The sequence below is a fragment of the Convolutriloba macropyga genome, unplaced genomic scaffold, assembly GCF_964194025.1.
Source record: "Convolutriloba macropyga unplaced genomic scaffold, txConMacr16.3 SCAFFOLD_5696, whole genome shotgun sequence".
Lineage (NCBI taxonomy): Eukaryota > Metazoa > Xenacoelomorpha > Acoela > Convolutidae > Convolutriloba > Convolutriloba macropyga.
The window spans coordinates 4,736-15,897 of record NW_027452679.1 but is presented as its reverse complement, the minus strand read 5'-3'; the positions used below and the strand labels follow the sequence as shown (position 1 = coordinate 15,897).

The 11,162-nt window shown below is 37.6% G+C and overlaps 1 protein-coding gene across 1 annotated transcript; it reads left to right on the top strand.

Annotated features, from left to right (window-relative positions):
* Positions 1 to 847: 847 nt before the first annotated feature.
* On the top strand, positions 848 to 10,666 carry LOC142357709 (uncharacterized; the record flags this gene model as incomplete). Its single annotated transcript, XM_075409260.1, has 3 exons — positions 848 to 1,034; positions 9,858 to 10,051; positions 10,566 to 10,666. Coding segments are annotated over 3 exons (482 nt in total), but the record flags the coding sequence as incomplete, so codon positions are not given.
* Positions 10,667 to 11,162: the final 496 nt, after the last annotated feature.

Here is an 11,162-nt window from a genome sequence, read left to right as displayed (position 1 = left end):
CCAGATATCTGAGTCCTCAACCCGTGAAAGACTAATTTTATTGCCGTGATCAATCATAAAAATGGTTTTTATCTAAACTTAGTTATACTTAATACGAGTTAAATATCATTTGTGTTTCCCATTCCGATGTGGCACGCTGCCTACCCAGGTTTAGACCTCGGACTTATGAAAGGACTTTATAATTCTAGTAGGGGGGTCCAATATTGACTATAAATACACGGTCCAGCTTACAGTTAAAGACGAGGTAAAGTCTTTTCATCGCTCCAAATCAGGTCTTCTCATAAAAAGTTGAGGTCGAGCATGGTCTTTTCATGGGTCGAGGATTGCATTTTTGTGGGATTAATTAAAGTTAACTTCTCTATTTTTCTTTTTGTTGATGTGTAACATCTACCAGCAACACCAACTAGCGTTGCACCAACACCAACAGACAGTTTTCATAAGTCAAGGTCTGAACCTGGGTAGTCCAAGTCAAATGTTTTTTTTTTGTATCTACATTTTTATAAATTGCATAAACAATTGTGCTAATGTGTTTTTTTTCCCGGGGTGAGGTCGTGTAAGTACGAACCACATGATTCAGACAGAAAACAGCCATGACTCCACACGACAGTCCAGACAGTAATTGGTATGAATCGAATTTGCAAGAAAATATGCAAAACTGTGCGAATTAGCGCGAACATGTTCCGAATACCAGATTTATCAATCAAATTACCGGGTCATTAACTTCTTCCGGGTCCGTGTATTTACGACCCCGGAATGACAACCCACCACCCCCCCCCCCCCCCCCCCCCCCCCAAGATGACGTTTTGTCGAGTAATTTTTTCCACGACCCCGGGTTCCCTTTTGTCAGACTGTCGTTCAACCTGTTCACGAATTGGGCATAGACTCGTGTGGGGATGACTGTTCTGATAGTCTGAGAGAGGACACTGACGAGTACAACAAGTGGACTCATTCAGTTGTGAGGAAAATCAGGAGCACTGGAGGAAAAAATGAGAAGAGAATACTCATCCTCGCATCTCCCAAAAAAGACGGAAGAGGTTTGAATGCTCGCCAAACTGTTCACCTCACTATATGGTCCCAGCTAGAAGGGAGCCCTTGTTTCATTCAATCTCACCCAATGAGGGGCGAGAATGCATAAAAACAAACTGGTCTCAAAGTGAATCCAGTAACATTTTTTTTTTTCGGGGGGGGGGGGGGGGGGGGGGACAGGGCACGTGATTCTATTGACCTGATGAAACTGATCGTTATGCCCAACTAAGCTAGTATTAAGTGTGATCAAAAAGAAGGACATAGAAATCAATATCGTGCAATTACTTGTTTGTCAGAAGCCGAGTTTCAAAAGTATCTTTTCAAATCTTAAACTTCGTAAAATTTTGACGCCCCCCCCCCCCACTTTCACGTGCTGTTTTTAGGGCTACAAATTGAGTGATAAAAGTCACAGGGGAGGGGGGGGGCTATTTCTATTTGTTACTTGGAGGCATGAAAATCTCTCAGAACTTACGATTATTGAAGGTATAAGTCCAAGAAATGGAGTCGATAGCAAATTTTGATATTTTTCAAAAATCATAAGTCAGTGTTTATCATTTAATCAGGGTGAGATTATGATAGGAAAGTTTAATTACTTAATATTGCATAAATTGAAATCAGCACAACTTTTTTAAAACAATTTTTATTGAGACCAGATTTGGCTGCTTAGTAATTGGTCACCAAAATTCATTCAAATTGTGACCAGAAATTATTTGTGAGTTGTAAAGTGGTTAGTGGTGTTATCTATAGTTAGAATTTGTTAGCTACTTGTCAATCTTTATTTTATCGTGCCAGTTGAGGTTCTGACAAATTCTTAATGAGACAATGCTACTTGAGCTTTATTTTTTCAGATTATACTTTGAACAATTTTCTGATACCAATGAATTAACCTTATTCTCAATGAATTATTACTTAACATGTCGCAAATGTTCTCATGCGATTTTAATTTCTCATTACACCGCAGAGGTATACCCCAAAATTTCCGCTTTGGTGAAGTTCGCTCGAAAATAAGATACATAAAATGAACGAAATTAGGAAACATCCTTTGTATCTTAATTTTCGGAAAAGGGGTTTTGCCATTTTTGCGAAATAAAAGGACTTCAAAGTTGTAAAATAGGTGGCAAATTTTGTAGCACGTTTCCGCTCATTTTAGGTCTTTATTAGTTGCATTAAAAGTATCTCTAATCCGCAATCGAGCCTAATTAAACGCTCGCGTTTTAATTTTATTTAAAATATATGATGTACTTCCCAGTGCCGAATCTATTTTTACTGGCCGAATCTATTTTCACTGGCCAAATCTATTTTCATTGGCCAAATCTATTTTCACTGGTCGAATCTATTTTATGGCATTTATGGTGTACCTCCCAGCACCACAAAACAGATTTTTTTCCGAATAATCCCTCGCTCAAAAAGGGCTTTGTATATCAATGTGGGACTGCCGATTTTGTGGGAGTGCCTTTGATAAGTAGTAATAAAGTAGTAAAAAGTATTAGTAGTAGTAATAAAGCTTTAATAATCACTTTTATGCTCAAAAATGCGAATTAAATTAGGCCTAATTGCGGATTATAGGGCGAAATCGAGTTACGTTGCGTGCTAAAAAGAGATACTTAAATGAAGCACATCGCCATACAAAATGCGCGAAATATATGATACATAACTCGTACTTTGTACACTTTTGCAAACACGGGTTGCGCAATTCCCTTCAATTTTGACTGTTTTTGCTTAAGTAGCTTTTTTCCGCAACATTGTTGCATGTCCATTGTATTAACATGGTGAAAACGAACACGAGATACAGAGATCGGGCATATTTGCCCGTGACGATTTGATTATACCTCTGCTGCGTAATGTGGTTCATTCTGATTATAGAACGAAAGAATATATTCTCTTCTTTTACAATGGGCAAAAATGCAAATGTTGTCCCTCTATGGCCCATCTCACTTGCAATTATGTGAGAAGTGCTAAAAACTGGAGCTCCGCTTTTTAACTCCCTATTTTTTACTCCCTATTTATATTTCACCCCTCTATCAATTAATCCCTCTAACGTCCGTCCAGCCCGATTTTAATACTTTATTTAAATGGTCATTTTAACATTGTTACTATAATCATTGGGATATGCATGGCCCAAACCTTCAATACAGTGATTCTCAATGCAAAATATTAACCAATCAGAGACGTGTAATATAATTTTTAACGCATGCGCACAGTAGGTTTAAGCAAATTAAAATAAACAATGCTATGGTAATTAGACGTGAGAAACTCTGGGGGGTCGGTCGACTTCGCTGCAAAAATGTACCACACTTTTATCGCGTTTTGTTCTGACTACTGAAGTTGATAACCCAACAGGTTATAGGCAGCACCATTTTCTAAATCACAACATTAAATTATAAAACAAACCTGATTCAATTTTTATTCTTAATCCTTTTCTGCATAATTACCTCCTCCTCTCAATTATTTGCTCGTTCAAATCACAATGATCAAATATAGAGACATTAGGTTTTTCTACATATGAGAAATACAGGACGATACTTATACGAGTGGGCTCTGCAATCCAATATTGGGGACAGAGGAGACAATATGAGCTCAAGCGAATGCCCAATCGAGCAAACGACGAAGAAACGAAGGCCAATACAAAGGATAAATGCATATGTGAAGGTAGTTGCAGATCTCAAGGACACATGTGACAACATGTGCTTCCACTTAGCACTAACTCCAGATGGAAAAACCCTCATGCTAAGTAGACATGACTGTTTTGGACATGTCAGCACTTGAGATGAATCAAAGTCCTCGAAACCTCTGCAAGACACATGTAGCATGTTACGGCCAAAACAGTGCTGAATTTCGTAAGACAGCTGGCTTCATTGAAACTTAAGGAATCTGGGGATTTTGAACGGGTGCTCATTAGAGGATAGCCACCCTCTTCAATAAACTGGTCTCCAATGGCCTGCCAATGAAGCTTTCAAGCTTCGTAATGTTGGAGAGCAACAACTTGTCAACAAACTTCCATTGGAGCACAAAACCGAGAAACAAGTGACATAGTGCTACAGTGGAACTAGAAGCGGAACGTAATTTCAAAAACGGATCTGAAAAACGTTTAATTCTCTGTGAGGTCTCCGGACTCTTTGCAAAGGACTGCAGGAGCAAGAAGACAGCAAACTGCAACAGCGGCAATCAACAGATGGCACACAAAAGGCAAAGTGAATTAGAAAAATAAAAGAGTGACAACAGCTCCGCACGAAAATTGATCGGTTCGTCCAATTCAAATAAGTGGTCAGAAAACAAAAGGTGGAAACCACTAAAGTGGTGAGCAGAGTCAGTGTGTGAATCAAACAACCTCGGGCAGAAAAAATTTCCAATGTAAACGCAAGATTGTTCTCTGTGTGCATTAATTTGCTTCAAGTTTTCTCTCAGAACTAAAAAGGAGGAGAGATGACATAATTTCACTGTCCAAAAAGACAACATCTGCGAGAAACTCTCCCAGGGAAATAAGTTAAACGAAAAACGAAAAGGTATATCGTTTTACTTGCCCTGCAGTGTTCTAATATTTAAGACAAGTTCCAACATCATGAGACTGTACGGTGCAAAGAAAGAGCACAGCGAATCGGTCCTTTAAAACAAACGGATACAATCAAGAGTGTATCAAATACAGGGGATTAGATAAATATCAATACAATTTATTATTGGATGTTGAACTGCTATCTGACTTTGGATTGACTTAGGTTTTCCAACATGTATCAAGTTGATATAATTAAAGCCTTATCTTGTGTTTTTTCATTGATATTTGTATAGTTACAAACAATTTTTAAGTTTTTTTTTCTTACAAATTCAATTAACCATCTTCATCTATCAATAAGATCTATGCTTTTAGACCTTTCAATTGTTATTAAAGTTCTTTTCGCTTTCCTCTGATTCTCTAGAAATAAATTTTTAGTTAACTGAAAACGTTTTGTTTCTCCTGCTAAAGTTCATAGCCCAACAGTTTAGGGGCCCAGCAACTTTCTAAGTAACAAAAACCTTTTATAATAAAGAATTTCTGTTTTTTTCGTTAAAATCCTTTCTTCCTTACTGCCTCATCTTCTCAGTTGTTTTGCTCATTCAAAACTAAATGATCCAAAATAGAGGGATAAAGTTCACCGACACAAGAAAACTGCTGGGAATCACAATCTAGAACACGGGGATTGGGGTAATTATGGAAACTTAGGCGCTCGAAAAACCGATTTATGGGACAGAAGAGCATAAAATAAAAAGCCAGCTATCGCCAAATCGAGCAAACAACAGAAAAAAAGAACAGCTACACTGTTCTAAAACTTTTAAAAAAAAAGATTATGAGCGTAAGAATAAACAATGCAAAGAAGTGCACAGACGATTCGGTCTTTTAAATCAAACGGATTTTGTCAAGAAAGCACCAAAGCCAAGGATCACAATGAAGTTTGCATTGCGTGTGCATCGGAAAAATTTAAAAATTCGCGTCTTCCGAGAGCGGCATAGGATTTGCAGAGAGTGTTCACAGACCTGATGACACGTTTCGCAGCAGAGACCTTGTGCACGTTTCAGTTCTGCGCTTCTCCAAACCAGTACCCAGAGTTTATAACAAGAGATGCCTGGGGTACATAACCAACTTTCTTAGACTGATAGCCTGTCGGGATCAGATTTCAATTTGTCTGAAGTGGACTCAACAACTGATAGTTGATCTGATAGTCAAGAAAATTTTACAGAACGTCAGGAAACTTTTCATCAGAGTCAAGGTCGTCAAGAAAATGGAAAAAAACAAGGCGCTGCAATTGCAATCAAAGACGAGGAGCGGCATGAGCAGATAGCGTAGACACTCGTCAGCCAACAACTTTGAGAGAGAGAGAGAGAGAGAGTTTTGATATTGAACAGGAAGCAGAGAACAAATATTGCATTACTATCAGGAGTAAACGGTACTCATGGTCACTTGTGACTGAGGGTGACAACGAAGTATCTAAAAATCAGTTGATGAAGCAGAGCAAAGTGATCAGTAAATCTAATATCAAAGTGCAATGCAGGACGATGACAAGGCCCTGGGAGATAACGAGTCTTTGTAACTAGTGAGACAACCCAGAGACAGGCAAATGAAATTCCAGAGTTTCACTAGGACCCAGTGGTCAATGTTCAAAGCAAGCCCAATATGTGGAAAGGGCTTTCAAGGAGGAATAAAGTTTGGGCTAATTTGAGTCTCTGAGACTTCTCCAACAAGAAAGACAGAGATTTTAATCGCTCTACTCCGGCTTTAAGCCAAACGAGACGATCTGAGGGACCAATTTGACGTCAAGCCACTTTTTCTGCACTCAAATATTGGCAATGAAGAGTACTTGGCGCAGCCTAAAGAGTTCGTGAAGAAAGGAAAAGTGAATACGCCAACTAATTCATGATTTGAAGCAGACAACTTACAACCAGGAATTGGCTAGCTCTCTTCTGAGGGAGGGAAGGATCACCAGAAGCAAGTACTATTGTTGCTTGTTTGTAGGAGCAAAAACTTTTTTTTGGCTCTGGGTTGACATGATAATTATCGCACCGAGAAACACAGAAGTGATGTTGACGAAGAAAGTGCTTTCAAATATTTTGCTCTCCGAATGCATAGCGAGAGTTCAAAAGATTCCGGACCTACTATTCAGAATAGAAGAGGGCAAATTCACAGTCAACCAAGAGCGCTACTGAGAGACAATGCTGGGGGAGGGGGTTGTGTTCAAGTGACAGGTTGCAATCTCACAAGAATTTCATTCATCCTGAAATTTAAAACTCGAGAGGCACAGAGAAAAGACATTAAAGCAGTTGAAACAGATGCTGGGTGGGAAGATGTCTAGCAAAACAGAAAGAACCAATTATCATTGGAGAGAGCCTAGTGGGAAAAACTAATTCGTCATCTGAAAGCTCGAAACAGTTTTAACTCACTTTTACTAAAGTGACTAATTATGTTTTTGCTGGGAAAAATGACATAGACTGATCTAAAAATTTAAACGACAAAAAACCAACAAACCAACAACGGGCTACTAGCTAAAGCCACAAGGTTGGGGCAGCTCTCTACTTGGGTGTAAATAAGAGGGCCAAAGTTGATCTGTCTTAATCAGACACAAATTAGCAGCGCACTTCAGCAGCAGTTTAGGAGCACAGCATCTTAAGCTTTTTAACAAGAGTTTTGCTTTCAGCCAAACCACCTAATAGAAACTAGTGAGCACAATTATTGTTGTATCACGCTTTCACAAAACTTGTCATGCACAAAATGAGCAAACACATCAAGACAAAATAATCACTTCAATCAGGACCAGACATAGAATGTGACAATCTCAACTCACAACATTCCCTGATAAAAAATGACAGCAGTCATTTTTACAGAATTATTATACTTCTCAGTCGTGATTTCTTTCCAAGTCGTTTTGATGGGGAAAAGTTCTGCGCAATGCGCTCAATTCTGATTACAATTGTTTTTGTCAACAAAACTTTCTTATTGCGCCCTTTTATCACTGATTTAAGCGGTATTCGTTTCCAACAAGATAATCTGGATAATTTTTCGACACGGAATTCGTTATGATGTCTATTCCATAAACTGTTTTGACATTCTATTCAAAGTAGTGTCTATTAAATTGAGGACACTTTCGTTGTTCGTCAAATGTAACTAAAGTAAATTCTATTAAATTTATTTTTAGAAATTCACTGAATATTATTTCATAAAATTGTGGGATCTATTTTGCCCAACCCCCTCTTAATAGATATAGAAAGTGCTATTTTTCGAAGAGTAACGTAATGTATGACAATATATAGCGTACATTATAATATATTAATAATATAATCTGGAAGATCGCAGTAGCAAAAAGTAAAAATTTCCTCCAATTCACATCTTATTTGCTTCCAAATCTACAAATTTGTTATCATACCATGACCATATCAACATCTGTCCGGATTTATTTGAAATTCAGCCTTTGTAAAGAATTCAAAATTTTCCTTTTTTCGGCAAAATGTGTGAAGATTCTTTTCAACGGACAATTGGTTGAAGAAGAATGACCTAAGAGACAAAAAACACCTCATGGTGGTAAAATTGCAATGACTTTTTGGCTATTGACTAGCTAGTAATTTCTCTGAGTTTCTTTTGTTAATTTTGTACTGTTTTTTGCTAAATTTTTTCAATATGCAATTTACCAAATATAATTTTATTGTTTCTGCGAACTTAATTTTTATAGTTACTTATTAGTGCTATACTTATCCAATTTGTAGTACGTGTGGTAGAAACAAGAATTGTTTTCATGAAATTTTACAGCGTGTATTTCCTATATTTATCAGCTAATCAAAAAGTGCAACCTTAAAACCTTTTTGAAAGTTTTCAAGAAGCTGCTATCGAAAAAATTGATATTGAATGATCAGTATTGTGGGGAAATTCGAAATTTTAACAAGTAATTACATTTTTTCCAGGAAGTTCTGGATTGCAGTAACACATAATGCAAACTGAGTTTCCGACACTTTCCTTTTGAGCAATTTTATCGAAAATTAGAGTACTGATCTTTTTGTTAATAAATTTAGAGCCGATAAATTTTGATACTGATTTAATAATGATTATTCACAACAGGTAGGAAGGAAATGGTTACATGAGCCGGGTCGAGGTTTGGCGGTGAATTTTTGTAAGAAGTGCTGTGAAATGCGGTGAAAAAAGTTTTCACCACGTATTTCTTACATCTTTTTGCGGTGAACGCGGTGAATCGCGTTGAATTATTTATTTTCACCGCGTAATCATTATTCTTACAAAAATGAATCGTCCCCACACGGGTTCGAACATCTGACCTCCTGAATGACTTCCACTGCTTAGTCCACTTCGCCAACTTTCACTTACATCTTTGAAATTTCTTGTGAATTTAAATCAGATTGAGTAAACTTTGGAAATCCTATGCGGTGAATTTTTGTAAGATATGCGGTGAAATGTGGTGAATTATTTTTTTTCACCGCTTTCACCGCGTTTCTTACATTATTTTGCCACAAAAGTTGATGCGGTGAATTTTTGTAAGAAATGCGGTGAATTTTGCGGTGAATTTTTGTAAGAAATGCGGTGAAATGCGGTGAAATAATTATTCTCACCGCATTCACCGCAATCACCGCATTTCTTACAAAAAATTACCCTAAAACCTCGACCCGGGGAAAAAATTCCTAATGCCAAAATACACAATGCCATTATTATGCCCAATTGATTCCTTTTGATCTTTTCGTTCACTAATCCGATTACAAATTAGCGCAATCAAAATTACAAGCATGTTTTCTCGCAATTTTCCGATAGTTTCAACGTTAGAATAAAATATTGGAAATATTTTGGGTATTTTGGCATTGGGTATTTTGTCGTGACACCAAAGAAAACATGGCTAGATTGTTCAGTAACAGATCTCCACATCATGAATACTTTCTTTGTCGCATTTCTGATCTTAAGGGTTAGATAGAGAGTATGTACATCAATGTTGCTTCTTAAAAAATACTCATGCATTGTGAAGCATGTGCTTTGAAACTAATCAATTTGACCATGAAGTAATCAACGCAACTTGGTTTCTGAGCCACATAGGTCAACCAAATAGTCAATAATCAGGATTATTAAATGAAAAAGACACAATTATGTAATCAGTGTAGTAAATATATTTAAATAACATCAAAATAAATTACCTTCATGGATCTATGTCCCGCAGGCTTAATGTGTATTTTACAACCCATTTCTACTAGGAGCAGGTGCTATTTCTTACATAACCGCGTGCTATGTAACAATACATAATTAGTGATTGAGGGTAGGGTGGGAATATGTGTGGAGGGTGGGGATAAGAGCATAGATGCGAATTGTTGATTTTGATCAGGTCTCGAATTGATTGATCCGGACATCTACCAGAATGACAATTACATGATGGCAGAGTGGCACATATACGCATCTGGACCCAATAAGAAGTACCTGTCCAATGGGAAAAAGGGACAGAAGTACTGGTCAGGAGATGGAAGTGATGGGGGGAAGGACAATGTTGACACTGCATTCTTATACGCCAGACAGGAATCTGTTTCTTTTTCCCCACAGTTGTCAAAACTTTTGATTGCATAAAATTGAGTTAAAAAATGAGTTTTTTGTGTGTTGTTTTTTTAATATAAAAGTATTGATCCGTTTCTATTTCGCCAATGAAAAAAGCTCTTCCGTTTTCATAAACTTGCGTGAATAATCTAAAGCATGTTTTTGCCACTGATAATGATTTCAATAACCCAATAAGAGGCTGCAGAAAATAGCTATTGTTATTATGAAATTAAAATATACCCCCTCCCCTGTTAGAGAGAAGACAAAAGAGACACCTTGGTCGGTTTGTAAGCAGTAGCTTGAAATTAGCGTATTTCGTAGTAACCTAAATTTCTTCATTAGGAAGTATCGAAAATTATTTGTTTGTTTGTAACCAGTTTTTGTCCCCGTGCCCTCGTTGTTCTTAAATGAATTGAATTGAGTGCGGTTTTAAAAGTATCAAATTGAAGATTGATATTGTGATCGTACTCCACTGGTGGGAAAAAGGAAAGCGTGCTCAAAACAGTTTACGGCTGAAACTGGGTTGCTCACGTATCTGGGAGCATGGATGACTCAGGATGAGAAAGAGGGGGCACTGGACCAACAAGAGACTATCTACTTTGTCAGGTTAATTACTTCTTTTACCCTTCTTAGAATCCAGCAATTTTAGTGGAGGTGCTAAGACTGCTTTAATAACAAGCTTTAACTCGGTCTGATCAGAAGTGGCTTGGGTCTGTGACCTTGACCTGGGCAGCAATTGTATACAAAACTTTACCCCGTCTCGTTCCCGAATTTTAAGTTTCAAAGGCTTAATTTTCAAAATATATGGAGATACTAGATCACTACAAAATTCAGTAATAGTCTACGAGCAAACCTTGTGGTTAAAGGAAGCATACCCGCGGGTAACTCCAGAAAAACACTCACGTATACAACTCATTCTACATACCAAGACCGGTTGCCACAGAGAACTCAAACAGCCGCCTGTGGATTTCGACTTTTCTTGGTAGGGCTATTGTTACGGACAAATCCGTTTCCGGAGGAAAAGTAGCGGGCAAGTATGGCGGGTGATCTGTAATTATGGAGTATCACCATCTTACTACTTGCTACTACTGGCTGGGAAGTA